Source organism: Heteronotia binoei, chromosome 4 (genome assembly GCF_032191835.1).
Source record: "Heteronotia binoei isolate CCM8104 ecotype False Entrance Well chromosome 4, APGP_CSIRO_Hbin_v1, whole genome shotgun sequence".
NCBI classification, from domain to species: domain Eukaryota; kingdom Metazoa; phylum Chordata; class Lepidosauria; order Squamata; family Gekkonidae; genus Heteronotia; species Heteronotia binoei.
In genome coordinates this window covers 35,289,068-35,311,536 of record NC_083226.1, presented here as the reverse complement: position 1 = coordinate 35,311,536, position 22,469 = coordinate 35,289,068, and the positions used below count along the sequence as shown (strand labels likewise).

The 22,469-nt window shown below is 42.8% G+C and overlaps 1 protein-coding gene across 6 annotated transcripts in view; it reads right to left on the bottom strand.

The window, feature by feature from the left end:
* ZNF462 (zinc finger protein 462) overlaps positions 1-22,469 on the bottom strand; it is a 173,815-nt gene that overhangs the window by 7,663 nt on the left and 143,683 nt on the right. For all 6 annotated transcript variants that reach the window (XM_060237110.1, XM_060237108.1, XM_060237114.1 and 3 more), the window contains 4 exons: positions 17,769-18,018; positions 13,948-14,084; positions 2,882-3,105; positions 503-635 (listed from right to left, as the gene is read on the bottom strand). In XM_060237110.1, coding sequence (XP_060093093.1) covers positions 503-635; positions 2,882-3,105; positions 13,948-14,084; positions 17,769-18,018 — 744 coding nt within the window. The remainder of the gene's footprint in view (positions 1-502; positions 636-2,881; positions 3,106-13,947; positions 14,085-17,768; positions 18,019-22,469) is intronic.

Here is a 22,469-nt window from a genome sequence, read left to right as displayed (position 1 = left end):
ATCCCACTCTCAATTATTTCTACCGGTCCTGGAACAATCTCAACTAGAGCTAGAAAAATGCTGCAGGGCTAGTCATCAGGGTGTTTGAAATACTTAAGGATAGAGGCTGAAATATATATACAAAAGATCCCTTTGCTTGCAGGGTTTATCCACCTTTTATATATTCATACAAACTGGGATGCTGAATTAGGCGAAGAGATTAACAGCACAATCCTGTGCAGAGTTCACTTAGGCCAGCCTGCTTGTGCAGAAGATTGCTGGTTTCAAATAAGCAGTGTGTGGGGGGCAGTGGGGAGAGCCTTTCCTTTATGTGGCAAGAGACAGGGCCTGGCCATTTACGTTCTGGAGACATTGTGGCTTACATTTTTTAAAAAGTCAAAGCCTCATTGTTGCTTATTTGGGTGGAAAAATGCTGGTAAGCCAGATCTGTTGATCCTGGGGAGAGGGAAGGATCTAGATATAATTTTATGCTGAGCATCAGAAACCAGACATGAATGCTGACCTCTTTCTTCCTCCTTGGAACTCATGTCCTCTTCTTTTTCTTCCTCATCACTGCTGGAACTCTCCTCTTTTCCCTTCATTTGTTCCAATTGGTCTAAGTTAACCCGTCCAACCAGCTCAAAGTTGCGACTCACCTTTGGAGAAGAAAAAAGAAATACAGGGGGACTCGGTTCATTTGGGTGCTGTTTGCACAACATCATGCTTGAAGTTCTCATATGACAGTGGGAAGCCAGGTCTCGAATTTTGCAACAGTGTCTCTCCCACATAATTATAGCAATGATCTGAGTCTCCTGAAGTGTTAAACAGAGCACAGCAAAGACAGATAGATTCTTTTGTTAGTACTCCCCTATTTTAAAGAGGGGGGGAAAGCCATGAGATTCCACCCCCCCCCCCCAAAAAAAAAGCATAATAATGCTGGGGATGAGAGAACAATACTAAAAGCCAGCAGCCAAGTTTTGGGAATGCACCAGTAAAATGTTTGCAGAGGAAACAGACAAAATAACCTAGGTCTAAGGTAGCAAATACACCTCCAATTATGAAAGAGGAAAGAAAATACATTTGTCATAGTGCTATGCAGCCACCACTGGAATTTTAAATGTTGTTATTCTCAGCACTCCTCTGCCAATTCAGATTCCCCAAGCAGTTTACAAAACAAATGGTATCTTAAAATCAAAATATCAGTATATTTAAAAAAACCACATCTTTGTCACCCTGACCTGGATAGCCCAGGCAAGACCAATCTTGTCAGATCCTGGAAGTTAAGCAAGGCCAACCCTGGCAAGTACTTAGAAGAGAGATCTCCAAGGAATAACAGAGCCAGGACACAGAGGCAGGTGATATAAGCCACCTTTCTGAAAAATGTCCTACCCCACTAGGGGGTCACCAGAAATCACCATGACTTGCAGGCGAATCCATCTTCTTCCAGCCTAAGAATTCTTCCTTTAACTCAAGTGGCTCCTCTTCCACTGAAGGAATATTTACTTACTTCACTTATACCCCGCCCTTCTCCCCAGCAGTGACCCAAAACAGCTTACATCCTTCACCGCTCCTCCATTTTATCTTGTGATGTATGTTCAGCTGATAGGGTATAAATCAGTGGTGCCAGACTCATTTGTTAGGAGGACTGAATCTGACATAAATGAGACCTTGTTGGGCTGGGCCATGTGTGTCATAAAATGTAATGTCAGGTAGCGGAGATATAAACTTTATAAAGGACACAAACACAATTAAACATTTTTTAAAACTTAACATAAAACATGCTTAAAACATTAGCACTCATTGGTCTTAAAAGTGCTTTCTTTGTATCTCTCCCATGGGATCCAGGGAACTGGGCAAAGGAAACTCTGGTTCTTTCCTTCTTTCCCCACTGGGACAAGGAGTGTAAGAGGGGAGCCTCAGACATTAGATGGAAGAGAAGCTTGGCTCTGTAGCTCTGCTGTGTGATTAAGAGAACCCAGCAAAGCAAGTTCTCCTTCCCCCCTTCCTCCCCAAGGGAGGAGCCTGTGCAATTGAACAAGCCTGGCAAGGCAAGCAAGAGAAAGGGAAAAGGAAGCAGACAACAGCCAGTCACTTGGGGGCCTGATAGATGCCCTCAAGGAGCTTGATTCAGCCCCCGGGCTGCATGTTTGACACCTCTGGTATAAATGGTTGAGAAGTATAAAAGGTCATCTAGCAAGACTCCATGGCAGAGTGGGGATTTAAACCTGGCTCTCCAAGATCCTTGTATCAATAACCATGTGTTGGAGGGCAACCACTTAGGCTTGAGTTAGGATTCAAGGTCTGATTCAAATCAGGGGGGGAAAGTACCAACTCAAAAGATTCAGAAACTTGGGAGTCTTCTTTTACATCCTGGTATCCAGGCTATATCTTTTAAAACCTCCTTGTTATCTTCTTATACCTTATTAACACAGTTTGTCTTTCCAAGAGTGGTCTGTAGACAATTGTTCTCAAATGTGGGGCTCAGGACTCAAAAGTGAGTCATGGCTTTTCTCACTGAACATTCTTGCTGTTGACAAGACCAGGGGAGGAGGAGGAGGATCAGGCACTGGAGTCTATGCGAAGCTCAGAAGCAAATCTGGGTTGCTTCTGTGTAATGTGGAAAATATGGAGAATCTGCAAGCAACCTTCAGCTGTACCCAGAGGTACAATGCCTTTGCACATGGAGTCCCCTGTAGTCACTGTTAGATGTGTCCTCTGTGAATCTGCCTAATAAAAACTAGCAGCAAGCATCATGGACTTGCTAATCACGGGGTGAAGAAATACTTCATTGTAAGGTTCAGAGAAAATGGCAGCTTATACTGGACAACCAGCATCTGTCTGCTGCTATGTGGATTTCAGAATGGGGCATGTGCCCTGCCAGGAATAGCTAGTAAGGACTTACCTTATGCTCATCTCGAAGATGAGCATCCAGCTCCTCCGTGTGCTTGGTCTCATAATAGCACAGTTGGCATTTGTAAGGTCTTAGCTCATTGTGCTTCTCTATGTGCTGCTGTAAACTCTCATCACTGGAACAGGTGAAGGTACACTTGTCACAGCGGAAAACAATTCCCTGCAAGTATTTGGACAGCTTGGAACGGCACACTTCTATGGGAACCACTCGTTCTTCTGTTGGGTAGGGAAGAAAAGAAAGTTGTTGTTGTCATCATCATCATCATCATCATCATCATCATCATCATCATCAACATCATCATCATCATCATCATCATCAATGAATCACTCTATCATCATCATCATCATCATCAATGAATCATTCTATCCCTGCTACTGCAGGGCTCTGAGCAATGAACAACATTTGATAAAAACATCAAGATCATAAAATAAAAATATTTAAATAATACAAATACAATACATCTAAAAAAAAAATCAGATGGTGAATTTCATAAATTACTTCCTAAATCTGGATTGCCGGCCTCCTCATAGGGGGTGGGGAAGGGGAACAGAGCAAGTCTACACAACAAGCGAGGGTGCCGGCCATGATGGAAACCGTTGCTGTCCTCAACCAGAAGCCTGGCAGAACATCTCTGTCTTGCAGAATTGCATAAGATCCTGCAGGGCCCTGATAGTGTTTGGCAGAGAGCTCCACCAGGCTGCGGCAGAGCCGAAAAGTCATGCTGAAATTACTGCATGAAGAAGTTATTGTGGCTGCCCAGTCAGTTTTCCCAATAGTCATTCCAAACCCATCATCAACCAATCTGATTCTGAAGCATGACTTTTGGAACAAATGGGACTTCTTAACTGACTACTATTGTATCCCATCCTACAAAGGAGGACACAGTTGTTCACCTACATTATTTAGATTTATAGTCCACTAAATCTGACAGACATAGGACAGATAACAATGCAAACATCACATTCAAATATCATTAAGATCCTCTCCCTCTTTGTCTGCTTGACCTTGATCCTGAAAAGAAAGCCCAACAGTTAGAAGATGCTCAGAAGAGTGATTTTTCTGTAAGTGCGTGGGGGGCGGGGGAAGAGATGTGAGCCATCAAGAAAATCTATTTAGTACATTTTTATGCCACCCTCCAAGGGACTAGAAAAGGACTTTAAAAGTCTCCCAGATCCAAGCTCCATAGCCACCTTGGCTTTTCCTACACTTGCTTGGAGCTTCTAAGTAAACACACTTAGAATTTTGCTGAAGATATTAGCAGCAGTATATAAGCCTAACAGTCTTTTTGTCTGACGTGGGATTTCCCCTCCCTCTCTCCTCCCAAATGTGTAGAATTTCTCCCGTACTGACTCCTCTCTAAGTTTAATCCCATGAAAAATTTAAACCTGAATCAACAGGTTATCTACCTTTAAGACATGCCATATCCAGCGGTAAAAAAGGGCTAAGGTTTTGCTATGTATTTAACATTGTGGAATTTGGAAGCAAGGCAAATTCTGAACTTTCTGCATCCCTTTTACATTTCTGCCTTTGTTTTTGAACATAGGCCATGACTCAAAGTCTCCATCGTGTGGTTATAACTATGCTACTGGGATGTTTCCATTTCTGCTCTGGCTGCCACACTGTCTTTCCTCAAACCCCCCGCACTGGAGTTTAAAAACCAAACTGCCAGGAGTTACAGAAGGAGGGGAAGGTGTTAGAACAAAGCCAGTTTTTAAATACCCAAAATACAACCACTTGCATGCACTCTGCAGACATACCAATGAGTAAAAGGAGTACTTTGCTCCTTTGCAGTCACTCCAGTCTAAGACCAATAAAATGTAAGGGAGGGGGGAATTAAAAGTCACAAAAATATTATTTATAACCCATCTTTCTTCCATCATGGATCAAATAATGGCATATTGTAACTATCATGAATGCACATTCTTCCCCTGTTTATTCCCACCTTGGCCTCCCTTATTAGAGACTGGAAACTCCTTGGGATAGGGACTTGCCTTCTTGTACTTAGCTGATGACATTATATAAACAATGGCATTAGCTAAGCAGCTAAGTTGTGTGCATATCTAAAATCAAACAAAACAGCATATAATTTTTTTTAAAAAATTAACAGTGTCCCATGGAATCTATTAGGATCCATTTGGGAGTGCTTTCATTTTAAAGCCTACAGTTGCATAAGCTACAGTGAAGGGAAATAATGAAACTACTATTTCTTTCTTGTTTAGACTGCTAGGGAGCGCAAGTGAATACTACTAAGAGTGGCTTCACAAATGATGAATTTTCTACTTGTATTTTCCTTCCCCTGTAAGAAGCTGTGTGCACTATACAGGTACATTACCAACATGCAACTTACATATCTGTTACTCTGCAAAGATACTTGCCAATTGGACCTTTCTAGAACACTGCCACACAGATATGTTTGCAATGATGGTTCATGTTGAATATCTGCCATTTCCTACACAGAAGTAATATCTGAATAGAAAAATGTATTATGCAAAAAGCAGCAGTCAGGATAAATTCATAGGCTGATGTGCAATTCACAAAGGCCCAGTTGAGGCACATTATGGCACTGCATGCTGTGTGTGTATGTAACATGAGAAGCAGGCTCTCTAGGGGTGTTGAACACATTTGTTATGGGGGCCAGATCTGACATAAATGGGACTTCATTGGGTCAGGCCATGCGTGTCATAAAATGTAATGCCAGGTAGTGGAGATATAAATTTTATAAAGGATATAGAGAAATACAATTAAATATATTATTTTTACTTAAAATATAAACATGCTTAAAACTCTTGCAATGTTTTGTTTAAAATGGAAAGGTGGAAAAACAGTGCAATTTAGCAATGCAATTTTAGTTTTAGCAGAAACTAAAAATATAAAATGCTCTAAGCTTAGGAAAATATGAAATGGCTGGGCAGTGCAAGCATCTCCCCCCACCCCAGGTCTACTCAGATTGGCAATGGCTCTTCAGTGTAATATCTCCCTTTGGCTGTGGGTTCCCAGATTAAAGTACTCACTAGGCACCAGTTCTCACATCCATTCAGCAGAGACAAGCTGGCTCAAAGCATCAACCCTTTATTTGGAGGTCACATAGCTCCAGCAAGGAACAGCTTCTAGCTGGCCATACAAACACTGAAAAGTGAAGCTGAGCTCCACTCCATTAAAATACATTGCAGCACAGACAAAGCTGAAAGGAAAACATGGAATGGATTTTCCATTAAGGTCTCTACACTCAGACAGACTACTCAGACACCTTAATGGAAAAATCCATCCTGCATTTTCTTTGCAGCTTTGCAAGTCCAGAAGAGGTTCCTGCTGCAGCCAGCAAAGACAAAGAAGGAGCTGGGAACTTCGGCAGCCTCAGAGCTTTAAAGGGTGAGGACAGGAGAGGGGAAGAAAAGTGCTGCAGGCCTGATTAAAGCCCTGAGTGGGCCAGTTCTGGCCCATGGGCTGGACATTTGACACCCCTGCTCTACACCAAAGGCTTTAAGCACAATGACACATCTTTGCTTGCTTTTTTTTCCTCCCTGGGAGAAGAGCTGAGCATATCAGGAAGTGGGAAAAAAGGGCCAGACAGTTAGAGGTTTGGTCAACACAGACTGATCAGTTCTGTTATCTCTAATGCTATTCTCAAGTTGCCTGTTTATTGGTGTGAACATTTGATTTCCTTTGTGGATCTATGTCTGCCATTTGACAGTAGAAGCCTCAGATTCCCACCCCACTCCCATACTGTTAGAAAAGTTATGCCAACTTAGTTTTTGAGTTCCGCATAAAAGCTTTGGAGGAATTTCCTTCTTCCTATCAAGCAGCTCACGGTGTATGTGACTTGCTCCTGTAGCATTCCTTTAGTACACAAGACTGCTTCACAGGTCAGAGTGTTTACAGTAAAATCCTAGACATAATTACAGCCTTCTAAGTCCACTGAAGTTAATGTGCTTTGAAAGCTCTAACTTTGCTTAGGATTGCACTGTTATTCTTTTCCATGTGTATTTGCTGATTGGTTGGTTTCCAGTCTTCAACTTCATTGGTAAAGAGCTTGTTTTACCAATTCTGACTGGAAAGCTGGAAGAAGGGCTTAGAGATTTTTTGAATGCTTTTACCATTGAGTAAGAATCCTGCTTGTCCTGCTTCTTTGTTCTGGGACAAACATGCGCCTAGAAGCCATGCCAATCAGCCACCCCCATTTCCCCAACACATCCCAAAACCTGCTGGAATACCTTGAGACTTAAGGCTCAACTTTTCCCCAGAAAACTGGAATGCAATTTGGGTAATAACAACAATAGAACCAATATATCATAAAAACTTAGAAGAATACTAGTAGAAATAGCCGGAGACAACACATTTAAAATTCTTAAAAATTTAAAACTTTTGCCAACCAAAATTTAAAAATTTCTTCCTGTAAACTGAGGCCATGAAGTTCTGCTTTCCTTTACGATAAAGAAAAGTTTAAATCTAAATTGCAAGTCTGTGTCCTGGTTTTTTAAACCACAGCCCACTCTTGCTTGCTTTAAGTTAGTTCATACTGTGACTTTGATAATACTGAGACTCTTTAAAAAACGAAATTAACAGTTGGAATGATAGCAGACCGCCGAGAGATTTAACCCCCCCCCCCACTAATATTCTGACCTCATAGATCAGGGCAGAAGTTTGTGGGGGGGGGGGATTCTTGTGTGTCTGTTGCTTCTATCAAATAGGGCAGGGTTCCCCAACATATTGCCAATGGGCACTGTAGCACCTGCTACTACTTCCCTTGGCACTCACCAAGCTTTTTAAAATGTGGGCTGGACTACTGTAAGCTGGCAGGGTCAATGTTACTGGCTGTTCTTGTTTAAATGAAAATGTTTTTCATGGCTGTATTTGGCTCCGCCTCCTACAGCAGCCATTTAAAGATAGCACTCCTCACTTTCTCTCAACATTCCAAAGGTGCACACAGGCTTTAAAAGACTAATAACATCACACAGTATACTGGATACTTGGCAGAGGGAAAGGAAGTGTACTTATGCGGTTTAAAGACCTATACCACTGTGTATATACTGGCAGAACTAGCGTCAAACACCATCAGCACTGTCAGACAAAGTTATTTAACTGTATATATTGGATTTAATGTTTTTAAGTTGAATGTTTTATATTGTTAAATTTAAAGGTTTTATCTATTATTGTATGTTTTATGAAATGTTGTTAGCCGCCCTGAGCCTGCCAAGGTGGGGAGGGCGGGATATAAATAAAATTTATTATTATTATTATTAAGGGAAGTGTACTTGCAAAAAGCAACTACAGCCTACTAAATGCCTGGGACAGGTGAAAACTGGAATATATGCTATTATCCAGCATGAGTAAGAAAACTTTAAAGGACAGTTCTTTATCAGCAATTCCCTGCCATTTGCAAATCATAGCCCATGATATTTCTGAACGTCTTATTCTTTTAAAATGTCTATTTATTTAATTTATATCCTGCCCTCCCCACCAAAGGCAGGCTCAGGGCAGCTAGGAATAGCTCCCTTAAGTTTAATTTTTGGAAAATAAAACATTTGCAAATCATAGCCCATGATAAAGTTCTTATTCTTTTAAAGTGTTTACCTAGGAATAGCTTGGAAAATAAAACCAAACAAATCCTAACTGGATTTCAGTGGCAAATAAATAATTACAGGTACATGTGGTATTACTGAAAGTGATGGTCAAATGTAGCTCATTCTCCCAAAAGATCTAAGTTTCTTTTGTTTTCTTTCCTTTTTTGGAGGGAGGAGGGGAAATACACCAAAATGCCTTTAAGTCATCTCAGCAATGTAAAACAGTAGCGGGGGAGAGGGAGGGGGAATGAAAGCCTTCTGGTTATTTGTACTTGATGGACTGCATTCAGCACTGGAAAAAATTCAGGGCATTTCTTCAAAAGCTGGATGGGAGTAGCTTATCAGAAGACAGCAACAACTAATTACATTATCTCTACTAAATAAAAGAGCAACAAGCATTGGATTTGCATTTCCATAGCTCTGAGCATAGGTGTGCCAAAAGAGTTCAATAGGTCAGGCTTTTAGGAAACCAAAGCTCAATTTACAAGCCAGAAGCTATTACTTGCTACCACTGCCTCCCTGGTTTTAAAAAATTTCCTCCTTAAAGCCTTATAAAGTCCACAGAATCACAGCTCCCTCTGTGCCTATATAAGGTAAGTTAAAACCCACACTTACAATAGTGTGCAAGTTAGTGACCTGAAATCAGCGACACAGCACTTTCTGAAGCAGATTGATAACATCCTGTAGCCTATAACTGTTTTAACAAGAAACACATTCTCCATTTTAACTGAGCCAATCTCTCTGCCCAAAACAGCCCCAGACTCATATTAATCTTGACCAAAATGCCTTAACTGTGCTTTAATGAAACCTTTAGATGTGCATTCTGATTAGCATCGATCTAAGTTCACATCTCTGTATCCATTTAAACCAGAGTTTCTTGTTCTTTTCATTATATACTATAAGCTAAAGGGGGGGGGGGAGGGGAAATCATTCTGTCTCTTACCCAAGAATATACATTAAAGAAAAAACAAACATGCAACAAAACCAACTAGCCTGCATTTTCTGAAGCCAATTATGAATAATCAAAATTAATTTGAAGGAAGTAAAGGCTTTAAGGTCCCTCAGAGAGGAAAGCTAAAGAACGAAATAGTGTGTGGGAAGGGGGAGTTTTCCTGTGCTGATGATCAATTAACACAAAGTAGATGGAAGGGGTATTTAAAACTGGTACATTTGTTTAAAAGTGGAGGACTTGTTATTGGGATCAAACATGTATGCACATATGTGCCATCAAACTGCAACTAACTTATGGCATTTCCAGCAAGGGGCTTCCAAGGCAAGAGAGAAGCAGAGGTGGTTTGTCATTACCATACAGATGGAAGGGATGAATGAGGTGAGCATATGTACTGAAATAAGAAACCAATATCCCTGTTAAGTTCAGTTTATATGGTTATAATTTGTTTGAGTTCAATTCAGAGGGAGGACATAGTGAAGGAAATAAGTATGTCTAAATTGGAGACCAATGTATCCTTAATGGTGGAATGCTGAGAGTAATTAACTGAGACCCTGCCATTACAGCCCATCCATTTCCTCTCAAGCACGGAGGCGACCTTAACAGCATCATATTCTTTGAAGTCGGGTGATTGGCTGCTCACCCTCTACCTATATGTATATGGACAGGTAATTTTCATTTCATTGTGTCTGAAGGAGTGTGCATGCACACAAAACCTCATACCTTGAATACAACTTTGTTGGTTTTAAAGATGCCACTGGATAAAAACTTTGCTCTATCTTATTCTTGGGATTCTTCCACAATTGTTTCTCAAAGTTACCATCTGTTGCTGCTACCTCATTCTGTTTCATGACAGGGCTGTGCTATGCACTCCTCCTTAATAGTGGTAATGGAGACCAGTTTTCTGACACAACAGATTTACACCAATAAGACTTCAGTAAATGACTGAATATGAGTGACGAGATGTAAGCCTAACTAATATCAGCAGATGGTGTACTCATAGTAAGAGCCAGCTATGCAAAGTGACTTCTGTTAATTTGGTCTGAGAGACTGAGCGGCATCTAGAGAAGAACTGCAGCTAGAGCCGTTAGAAATAGGAGTGATAACATTGATATGGGGTCATACTAATTAAGAGTGACACCAGAATCGGAGATCACAGAAATTATTTTTGGCATGGGAATGTTCTGATTGGCATGTTTATGGGGATACAGGGAACTACACCACCAAACTGTGGTTCAAGTGAGGAGAGATGGGGGAACACTCTCTCCCTCAACACCAGTTCCCAGGGTGCTTTGCCTCAACAGTTAAGATCAGTGTGTGTGGGGAGTCCAAATATGATCAAGAATCTCCACCAAACGGTAGTTCAAAAGTCTGACAGGAACACTTTTAAATTGATGGTCTGGTTATATCCCACCATAAAAACAAAAAGTGGAGGCTGTGATTAGTACTATAAAGTCTTCAAATGAGGGACTGTCTGATACAGACTGGGAACAGAGTATTAATGCTGGTGCATCAGCCTATACATTTTTCATAATGCCCTAGATGCGAATGTACTACTACAATCTAAAACAAGAGTGTGGTCCTGTTGTTAGCCCTTGTTTAAAGACTAGAAGTATAGGATTCACGTCTATTACATCTTTTACTAGGAAACTGCCGATTTGAATGACAATTTTTTAAAAATGCTATTAGAAATTATTCCAGAGGGTTGCACAGTTAACACCATGAACAAGCTTTTTTGGAAGCCCCCTTCTTTCTGAAAGAACACACCAAGATAACTCTGGAAACTCTGGGGGCCACCTCTGATGCAGGACAAAGAGCTGCAGTCAGGTAACCTTGTAGTCCGTGTAGACTTGCTCCGAGCAAAGGGCACGCTCTCATGCCTCTCTCAAGCAGGAAAACAGCTGTGTTAGGGAGAATCTCACAGGAGAGGCCTTGGTACTGACAAATTGGCAGAGATGTTCAGAAGGCAAACATCACTTCACTGCTTCTTGCAGGGAGCTTATGAGAACTGATTAGCCAAACACCCGCAAGTTAACTTCCAAGATGCAAAGGGCAGCAAAGATGTTAAATTCATTAACAGGTTAAAAAAAACCCACCTTTCATGCATATTTCTGGGCTTTCTTCCAACATTACCTATTCACCATTCAAACGTTTCTTTTGCAGTGCATTCCTGACACGGCTTAAATTGCCTCAGAAAATAAACCTGGGAGGAACCAGTTGTTTCATTCATTCCCCCCGCCCCCCCCCCCCAAAAAGCATAAAACAAAAACTAACACTACTTCTTGAAACCTCTGTGGACTCTCCATCTTTAAAAAGCCTTGTAAAACAGATAGACCTTCTAGCATGCCCTAGAGGTCAACAGGCTCTGGCAGTCCGGCGCTATCACTCCCTCAGAGGTTAAGCTCAACACTGGAAGCAATTGTTTCACCAGCTTTTACATTCACTGAGGTGGCTCTGTTACACACATTTTGAATCCATCCCATAAGTGCATGGAGTGAAGGGGCGTCTGGGAAAGTCATTGGTCTGCTTTTCCTAGAGAGCCAGAAATTGTCTATGAACTCTAGTCCTCTTGGGTTCTCCACTCAGGTTCACAAAGTAACACAACTGCCTGCTTATAAAGAAGTGGCACACATCAAGTGCAACATAAAAACAGCTCTGCCCGAAGGAACAGCACACACAGCTCTCATTGCCTGAGAACCAATACCCCTGCTGGGGGATGCAGCTCAGCCTGTGATCAGGCAGAATGCCACCACCAACACATGGGTATGGATTTCAATAGCCAACAGACCATCTCAAACCATCAAGTGTGATAACTATGGGCAGGATTCCCAGTTTTGAAGAGTGCAAACAGCTGTGTCTTCTGCGCTCATAAATCTGCAGCCAACAAAATACGAAATTCCTCTTTAATTTTCTTAAGGGGGGGGGGAAAAACCCACAAACACAGACACCCAAGCCAAGATTTACTGTTCCAGTCTGGAAGACCAGGTGAGGCCTGGTGCCAGGCAGAGAAAGACATTCTAGGCATAACATGGCACAGAGATGGAGCTAATATCTGCCTTAGCATCACATACACACACTGTATAAAGAAGGTATGATGAGGATTGCATACAAAACAGATATACATGCACAGTGGAGAGAGAGGCTGTGGCTCAGTGGCAGAACATCTGTTTTCAATGCAGAACGTCCCAGGTTTAATTTCTGGCAACTTCAGTTAAAAGCATCAAACAGTAGAAGATATGAAAAACCTTTCACTGAGACTCTGGAGAGCTCCTGCCAGCCAGAATAGACAACACTGGCATTGACAGCTCAATGGTCTGACTCAGTAAAGGGCAGCTTCAAGTATTCATGTCTGCATAGCAAAAACAAGGTTTTCCAACCAGCAGACTCAATGGTCACATTCCCTCACCAACCTTCACCAAAATTTTTATACTTCTGATTGCAAAGATATTGCAGAAGGACAAAAATGTGATGCATATATTTATTTATGTATTAATATCCCAGCTTTCTGTTCAGTGGGGACCTCCTCTGTCTTATCCTCACAACAACCCAATGAAGTACATTAGAACTGAAGGAATGTGACTGGCCCAAGGTCACCCAACAAGCTTCCATGGCAGAGTGGAGATTTGAACCTATGTCTCTCAGATCCTGGTCCAACACTGTAACCACTGCACCATGCTAGGTCTCCTTCATGCCCAGCTACTAGAGAGTTTATGGCTTTCAACTGAGCTATGTGGTCTGTGCTGATGGACCTGGATTGGCCACACACTGATACATAGCCAAGGTTTCACAGCAATTCATAACTAATATTAACAATTACAAGCATAAAAATAATCATAAAATATAAAGAATGAAGAGAAGCAGCATAAAATGATCCTACAGTTGCATTAATAAATACTCAGTGGTAACATACAACCCACAGAAGGAACAACAAGAAGAGTCAGGTAAACACCATGGAGGATTGAGTACTGCAAAACTGGGGCTGCTACAGCTTCTGATAAGGGCCCTGTAATTCTGCTTCAACCTGAGATAAAATCCTGAGCAAGGCCCCTTGCTGGCAGAGAGGCTCAATATGGGAGTAGGTTTTCCTTATTCTTCTCTGGATACAAACTGACTTTGGCTTTCAAGGTCAAAACACGGAGCTTGAATAGTGCCTAGAAACACATACTTAACCACTGTAATATTCTGAGCAAAGACAGGTTCTTACTTGCTCATATTCAACAGACAGGTGGTAACATTTTGCAGTAACCCAATTTTCTGGACTGTATTCAAGAGTAGCCATGGATTGCATGGCTGTAGTTAAAATCTAGAAGTGGCAGGGACAGCTGGTGGATCAGCTTTAGTTAGTAAAAAAAACAAAACACCACCTCTCTGATCACAGATACAATCTGAGATTCCAGAAGCAGAGTGAGATCCCAAATCTGTAGATCTTAACCAAACACTGTCTACAGAGTCACCTATCAACATTCCTTATGTCTTAATTTTCTGTTATTCATGCTCCCACAACCATTAACCATCTCCAGAACCCTGTTCTTGTGGGGTCCCTTTACCTCTGTGAAGGACGATATGGTCAATCATGTTCCGTTTATATTTGGTGTGGTACAGACACAGAGGACAGCGTAGATCTTTGGGTCCTTCCTCAGGAACTGCCGAATGCCCAGCTTCAACGTGCATAGTAAAAGCAGATCTGTAAACACAGGGAACAGGGGACAGCTTCAGAACAGGATGCTGTGGAACCAAATCCTTTAGATAACGTAAGCTTGTATCTGAAGCTTCAAATGCTTCAAATAATGGAATAATTATCAACTTTTGCTATTAACCATTCGAAGCCAAAATATAGTTGCACTTAGGTATTCTCAAAGGCCAGCCAGGTATACCATTTGTTGATCCTTTACAGATACTAGGAGTGACCCAGTTTCTGAACCATGGTTAACAGATCAACCAACAGTACATCTGTTTGGTTACTAAGAATGACAGGTGGGAATGGTACGTTCCATTCTAGCACCTCAGAATTCTATCACCTCATTCCACTGATATCTAGATGAGGACTGTGCTAACCTCTAAATTCAAGGCCTTAAAGAGACTGGCAGTTATCCCTGCATTGCCTCAGGCCTGATTCACTCATGTAGGAAAATGAAGTGGGAATGGGGAGGCAAAACCCTGAGGGAGATTAGTGGACTGCACCATTTCAGGATGTAAGCAGATGATGGGAAGCTTTGAATGTTCTTTCACACAAAAAGACTTCCTCCCCATGTAAGTGGGAACTGGCACAACAGGAGGGGAGATGGTTGTACTCCTCCCCTCTTTGCTTTTGGCAGTGGTTTTCTGTTTGCATGGAACCTGAACAAAAGAAAACATTCCAAAATGTGAGCCACCCATGCAGTCAGGTGAGGCCATTCAAAAGCTCAGGTCTCTGCCACATCATTGCTTTGCATACAGGAGCCAGTCCTAAGGGAGGGGAATACCCACTGGTTGCATGGGTTGTCATTTGTCCCAGGCATAAAGAACTGTAAAATGAAACTTGTGGGGCTACAAGGATGACTAAAGATATCCCCAGGAAGCAAAAGAAAACACACCAAGTCAGGAAACTGCTCCGTTAGCCCATAATTTGAAACAAACAAAAAAATGCGAATGGAACTGGTACATCTAAGTTCCACTAACTGAGATAATTCAGGATGTGGCCAAGAAGGAAGTCTTTCTCCTGGTCTTATCAAGACAACAGAATAATTTTAGTTTGGATTCAGGATAGGATAAGAGCTCCCACAGAAGCTAGCAATCACTCAAAATTCCATAAGAAGGGGAGTTTACCATTTGAGAGCCATGTCTTCCAAACCATATGCTATTTCAGTTTGGGAGCAGGCCTAAATTACAGTACTATATGCAAAAATAATTGTCAGATCATGTTCTTAAATAGTTTCTCATAAAACCCAGTGGACAAACTCATAACCGTCCCCTTCTCCCCACGTTATTTAAGGAAGCAGAATAATACACAGTGCAACCTCATCCTCCCTTCACCTTTACCGATAATTTCCCATAAAGTATCTGTGAAATTCTGCTAAAAAGTTTGAATAAAATACACTTCAGTGATTACAAACTTAGGGGACTGAAAGTTTTGCTGACTGCAGAATACTGCACAGTTGATAGGAATTCACTATTTCTTCCCCCTAGGCTGGTTTCTAAATTCTTCTTGCTTCTGGGCAGACGTCAACCTCTAACTAAAAGAGATCAGGGAAAAGGAGCTGTGTGGAGATTTGTGTCTGCAATTTTTTTCCCTGCTGCTTGTGCTTTCACTCAAAGCAGAAAATACTGTTGGCTCTAAAAGATGCTTCCCAGACTGTTGCAAAAAGATGCAGGTGCACTCTCTAGAGTTCCTTGGATGTTATAAGGGTGTGTCGAAGTGTGATGATGCATACAGAGTACTTCAATTTAATAAGACTGGAACTTGCAGTGGTCAATTAGAAATAACCAAAGATACAAAAATATAAATCCAGTAATCACTAAAATTGGAAAATAGAGTATCCTTTAAAAATCTAAAAAAATACTTGGGTACAACAAACCAATATTTCATCTCATCCTATGTTTCAGTCAAACCAACTGTTCTACAACTATGTAATGTGTATCATCCTTAATTATTCTATCATCTTTTGCACAATCTTAATAAATACTCTAAATTTTTTTTTTTAAGTGTGATGTTGGAACATTAGCTGGCACAAGAGTAGACGCAAGTGGACTTTTTAACATGTCAGTCCTTGTGGCTCTTGAATCATTCTTTAAAAAAAACCCTGTGCAAATGAATTATAAATGCTCTCAGAAGCAAATGAGCCCAAACCACAGGCCTGGACAACATTATTAGAAGTTTTCCAGTTTCATAGCACACCTTGTAAGAGGACATTCCTTAACAAATACCTTATATTGCTTTTGGTATTTCAGAAAACCAAACAGGACTTTTAGGGCTGCCAGCTCCAGATTAGAAAATTCCTAGAGACCGTGGGGTAAAGCCTAGAGAGGGAAAGGGCCACAGCCAACCACAATGCTATAGAGTCCATCTTCCAAAGCAGCCATTTGCTCCAGGGGAAGTGATCTGTGTCATCTAGAGATCAGCTGTACTTCTGGGAGATCTCCAGGACCCCCCCTGGAGGCTGGCACCCCAGGAGAGCCAGTTTGGTGTAGTGGTTAAGTGTGCGGACTCTTATCTGGGAGAACCGGGTTTGATTCCCTACTCCTCCACTTGCACCTGCTGGAATGGCCTTGGGTCAGCCATAGCTCTGGCAGAGGTTGTCCTTGAAAGGGCAGCTGCTGGGAGAGCCCTCTCCAGCCCCACCCACCTCACAGGGTGCCTGTTGTGGGGGAGGAAGGTAAAGGAGATTGTGAGCCGCTCTGAGACTCTTCGGAGTGGAGGGCGGGATATAAATCCAATATCTTCTTCTTCTTCTTAGCTATTTCAGTTGCCTATCAATCATTTCATGACCGTTTAAGCAAACCAGTGATCCTTGAAGAGACCCAGCTGGTAGGCCCAAGGTTTCACAAGCCTTCCTTGCTCCACCCCTCCCACCCTCAGCTGTGTCTTGGGTTGGCACTAGGCAGACCCACAAGTGAGGCAGACCAGCAGTTACCTCTTCAGGCTACAAAGAGCTGGCACTGGAACCAGTTGGTACTGGAAAGCTAAGATGAGCCCTGCCCTCTTCCACCTCACAAGGAGTATGAGTGTGTCACTGTATTGCCCTGCTATTCCAAGCTCCATGGTAGGAAAACATGGCAGTATGGGTTAGCAACATCCCAACAATTAAGCATGGCTGGGGGAAGAAGGACACTTCCTACTGCCCCTCAGGAAGTAGGCCTGGCCCCTCATTCTTGCCAGCCAAAAGGTTCTTATCCCTATTCTATGGGCATTTTAAAAAAAGATTAAGCTAAAATTTACAATAATGAGCAGAATTGTCAGTAGGAGGCAAAAATATCACCATACATATTTCCAAACTTCCATGCTACCAGGACAATAAACAGAAGAATAATTCATATCCAGAGTACTGTAGTGGTTAGAGTTTGGACTCAGATCTGGAAATCCCAGGTTTGAACCCCAGTCTGCCATGGAAGCTTGCTGGGTGACCTTGGGTCAGTCACTCTCTCTTTCAGCCTTACCTACTTCACAGGGCTGTTATGAAGGAAAAAACAGAACAGAGGAAAATTATATATGCTGCTCTGCTCTGCACTGTCATTTGGAAGAAAGGTGGGGTATCAATGAAATGAATAAATACAATCTTATGTCACTAGGTGATTTTGATCCTTATCATTGATCATCTACTTAACAATCTAAGTTTAGTGATGTGGTCTAAAGTCAAGGGAAAAGGGGGATATTTATGATGTAAATACTTACTTAAAGCCTGTATAGAAGGAACAATCTTTACACTTAAAAAGCTTCTTCCCTCCATGTTTGTCACGATAATGACGCCGAATACTCTGAATATAACCCGAGGAGAATTCACAAAATTCACAGTTAAGGACAACTTCAGCTTTCTGGTCTGTGCCAGAAAGCGGGACAGGGCTAATATTATTCCTTGCCAAAGCTGCTGACTGATAGTGGTTCAATTGCTGTTGGACATCTGGAGGCTCTGAATAGGAAGAATCTGTAGGGGGGAAACAAGAACTTGTAAAACTAAGCAATTGAAGAATATAAAATACATGTTTGATGACTCTGAAATCAACAAATGTTTTAAAAATTATTTTGTTCTGCAACTTTTCCTTCTGAGCCATTTGAACTGAAGGTCCATTTACATTTTATGGTTGTTGACTCAGTGATGGGGGTACCAAGAAACGGCTTTCTTATATAAATAAGTATAATACTGCAATCCTAAAGAGTTACATCCTTCTAAGTCCATTGAAGTTACTGGGCTTAGAAGGGTGTAACTTTGCTTAGAACAGCACTTAAACCACCACCATCAGAACTTTCATTTTGCCAAATGTCAGCTCACATATGATACCTTTCAAATACCTTTCATATATTTGGCTGAAAGTTATTAACAGATGAGAGATCAAGTGATTTATGCAAACCAGTCCCTGAGAAAGGATCCAGTCTGCCTCTTGTTAGGAAAACTAAAATTATGCTTGACTGCAGAGATGCAACAAAATATGTTTATGGCTATGGGCATAAAACCAAAAATGAACATGCAAAAACGAGCCATCCTGGGCACTGTGGAAAAATGGGATGATAAATGTTTTAAATAAATAAATACTATACACAAGGTTGCACAAGCTATCACTCACTCTCAACCTAACCTACCTCATAAGGTTGTTGTTAGAAGAAAATGGAGAAGAAAAGAATGCTGTAAGCTGCTTTGGTCCCCATTGGGAGAAAGGGATTGTATACATTAGGGGTGACCAATGGTAGCTCTCCAGATGTTTATTTGCCTCTAACTCCCATCAGCCCCAGCCATTGACCATTTTGGCTGGGGCTGATGAGAGTTGTAGGCAAAAAAAAAACATCTGGAGTTACCGTTGGCCATCCCTGGTATACATTAAGTTAATAATAGTAACAACAATGATTTCACTGCACATGCATAATGACTTAAAACACTGGTGCTCTAGATTTAAAAGAGATTTTGTAAGTTACACAAATTCACTGTCTGACTGATACCAGCCTAATACATTCTGGCTGTGCTACATATAACTTGATTTAACTGAAGATGTTAAACAGGAGGAGATGATAAAATGATCTGAAACTTTCACCATTCTTCCCCCTCTGCACCCCTTTCAAAAATAAACATCGAAAGGTTAAGGTAGGAATATCGGTTGTGTATTTCCGTGATCCCTTTTACAAATGATAACAGAATCTTTAACAGAATGAGGCTGCTGAGCTGCAATTTAAGCGGAAAGACCAATGCAGAGGAAGAAAAATGGTTAACTCTGTCCAGTGTCTCTGTATTCCTGCTGAAAATAAGCTATCCCAAGTTGCTCCCCACCATGCACACATCACAACCAAAAAGAGCTTTATAGGCACCAATTTTTAGCATGAAAATAGTGAGAGAATGAGAAAAAAGACCCTGATTTCCACAGCAATATCTCTCTCTCTCACACACACACACAGAGGTCTCACCATACAACAAATCAGACTTAGATCCATCAGACTGGGGACCATTCAGGAGCAGAATTAGGGGGGGCATTTTGGGCTGCATCAAGAGAGAGGTAGGTTAGAAAGACATGCTCCATGTGGAGGTAACCTTCTGTTTGTGGAAACATACCAAGCTATAATAGCTGCAACAATTCAGGTTGGTCTTTTTTTAAAAAAAGTCTCTACAAAGGATGATAGAATGACAAAGCAGTCTGTTTTAAAAGAATGGAAGGAAACAAAGGTGAAAGATACAAAGCATTCCATATGTTCCCCAGAGAGCACTACGATCTAGCTCACAAAATCTCCTAGAAGTACCTGGGCCAAAGGAGGCCAAACTAAAAATAACTAGAGAACAGGCCTTCTCTATAAAAGCACCCCAATGGTGGAACCAGCTGCCGGAAGAGGTGCGGGCCCTACAGGACCTTAGTCAATTCCGTAGGGCGTGCCAAACCACCCTCTTCCGGCTAGCCTTTCAAGATGGAGCTTGAAATAAACATCATGCCATCACAAATATTAATAACTGAGATAACACCGAATAGAGATATTTTAGACTGTTTTTATTTATTTTATTTTTATTTATTCCGTAATTTATATCCCGCCCTTCCCACAGAATGGCTCAGGGCGGCTCACAACAACAACAAAATGATAAAACAATAAAACAGAAGCAAAGTTATTACATTTAAAAGTTAAGCATTCAAAAACCTAAAAACTATAACATTATAACATTAAAACTACACAGTATAAAACACAGCAGTTTAGCAGGCTACATTTATCCAGTCAGGCGTAGGCTAACCGGAAGAGGGTTGTCTTACAGGCCCTGCGGAACTGAGTAAGATCCCGCAGGGCCCTCACCTCTTCCGGTAGCTGGTTCCACCATGTTGGAGCCATTGTAGAAAAAGCCCTGTCTCTAGTCGCCTTGAGACGGACTTCCTTAGGCCCAGGGATGGTGAGGAGATTTTGAGTCCCAGACCTCAGTACTCTCTGGGGAACGTGTGGGGAGAGACGGTCCCTCAGGTAGGCAGGTCCCAGGCCATATAGGGCTTTAAAGGTGATAACCAGCACCTTGTACCGGACTCGGTATGTTATTGGGAGCCAGTGCAGAGCCGAAGACCCGGCCGGATGTGCCCCCACCTTGGGAGGCCCAATAGCAACCGGGCCGCGGCATTCTGCACCAGCTGCAATTTCCGGGTCCGGCACAAGGGCAGCCCCATGTAGAGGGCATTGCAGTAATCCAACCTCGAGGTGACCGTAGCATGGATCACTGTTGCTAGGTCGTCGCGGTCCAGGAAGGGAGCCAACTGCCTTGCTCGTCTGAGATGAAAAAACGCGGACTTGGCAGTGGTTGCTATCTGAGCCTCCATCTTTAGGGACGGCTCTAATAGCACCCCCAGGCTCTTGACCCTGCCCGCCGGTATCAGCGGAGCACCTTCAAAAGCTGGCAGGGGGGTTTCCCCCCCCGGTCCCCGGCGACCAAAACAAAGGACCTCTGTCTTCGCCGGATTCAGTGTCAGTCCACTCAGTCTGAGCCACTCAGCCACGGCCTGTAGTGCCCAATCTAGATTTTCTGGGGCGCAGACCGGTCGGCCATCCATAAGCAGATAGAGCTGGGTGTCATCAGCGTACTGGTGACACCCCAGCCCATACCTTCGGGCAATCTGGGCAAGAGGTCGCATATAGATGTTAAATAACATCGGGGAGAGAACCGCTCCCTGGGGCACCCCACAATTGAGTGTGCGCCTCTGAGATAGTTCCCCCCCAATCGCGACCCTTTGTCCCCGACCTTCAAGGAAAGAGGAAAGCCACTGTAAGGCCAGCCCCTGAATCCCCGCATCGGCGAGGCGGCAAGTCATCAACCGATGGTCGACCGTATCGAACGCCGCCGATAGGTCCAACAGCATCAGTACTGCCGAGCTACCCCGATCCAGATGCCGTTGAAGGTCATCTACCAGGGCAACCAACACCGTCTCCGTCCCATGACCTAGGCGAAAGCCGGACTGAAGTGGGTCAAGGATGGAAGCGTCCTCCAGGAAAGTCTGTAGCTGCCTCGCCACTGCCCTCTCAATAAGTTTGCCCAGGAAGGGCAAATTTGAGACCGGCCTATAGTGTGCCAATTGGGCCGGGTCTAAAGATGGTTTTTTTAGGAGGGGACGGACCACAGCCTCTTTGAGTGGCGCTGGAAAAAGCCCTTCCGTCAGGGATCTGTTTATGATATCCCGCACAGGATATCTGAGATCCCCCTGGCAGGATTTGATAAGCCAGGAAGGGCATGGGTCCAATTTGCAAGTTGTTGGGCGGGCAGATAAGAGGATCCTGTCAACTTCCTCCAGGCTGAGGGGGTTGAAACCGTCCAGAATATAGTCCGAAGACATGCTCGGAGCCTCGGTTGCGTTAACTGCCTCAAAGTTGACGGGGAGGTCGAGGCGGAGTGATGCGATCTTGTCCGCAAAATAGTTCGCAAAAGCCTCACAGCCTATCTCCAATTCAACAGAATTTGGTCTGCCCTGTGGCAGAGTAGTCAGGTCTCGAATTATATCAAATAATTGTGCCGGGCGCGAAGTTGCGGTCGCAATCTTAGCCGCAAAGTATGTCTTCTTTGCGGATTTGATTGCCATCTCATAGGTCCTCAAATTCTCTCTATAAGATGATCGAGTCACTTCGTCTCGAGTACGCCGCCATTGCCTCTCTAGTCGTCTGAGATCCCGCTTCAATTGCCGCAGTTCCTGGTTAAACCAGGGAGACGGTTTAAGGCGGGGGCGCAGAGGACGCCTAGGCGCGATCTCCTCGATGGTCCAGGACTCAACCATAACCTCCAGGGAATCGCCAGTGGGCCAGAAGTCCCGCAGGGCCGTCAGGAACCGTTCCGGGTCCATCAGGCTCCGCGGGCGAGCCAGAATATGCTCTCCGCCTAAACGGGTTTGGGGTGAGATATCCATACGAGCCTTGAGGGCAAAGTGATCCGACCATGGCACT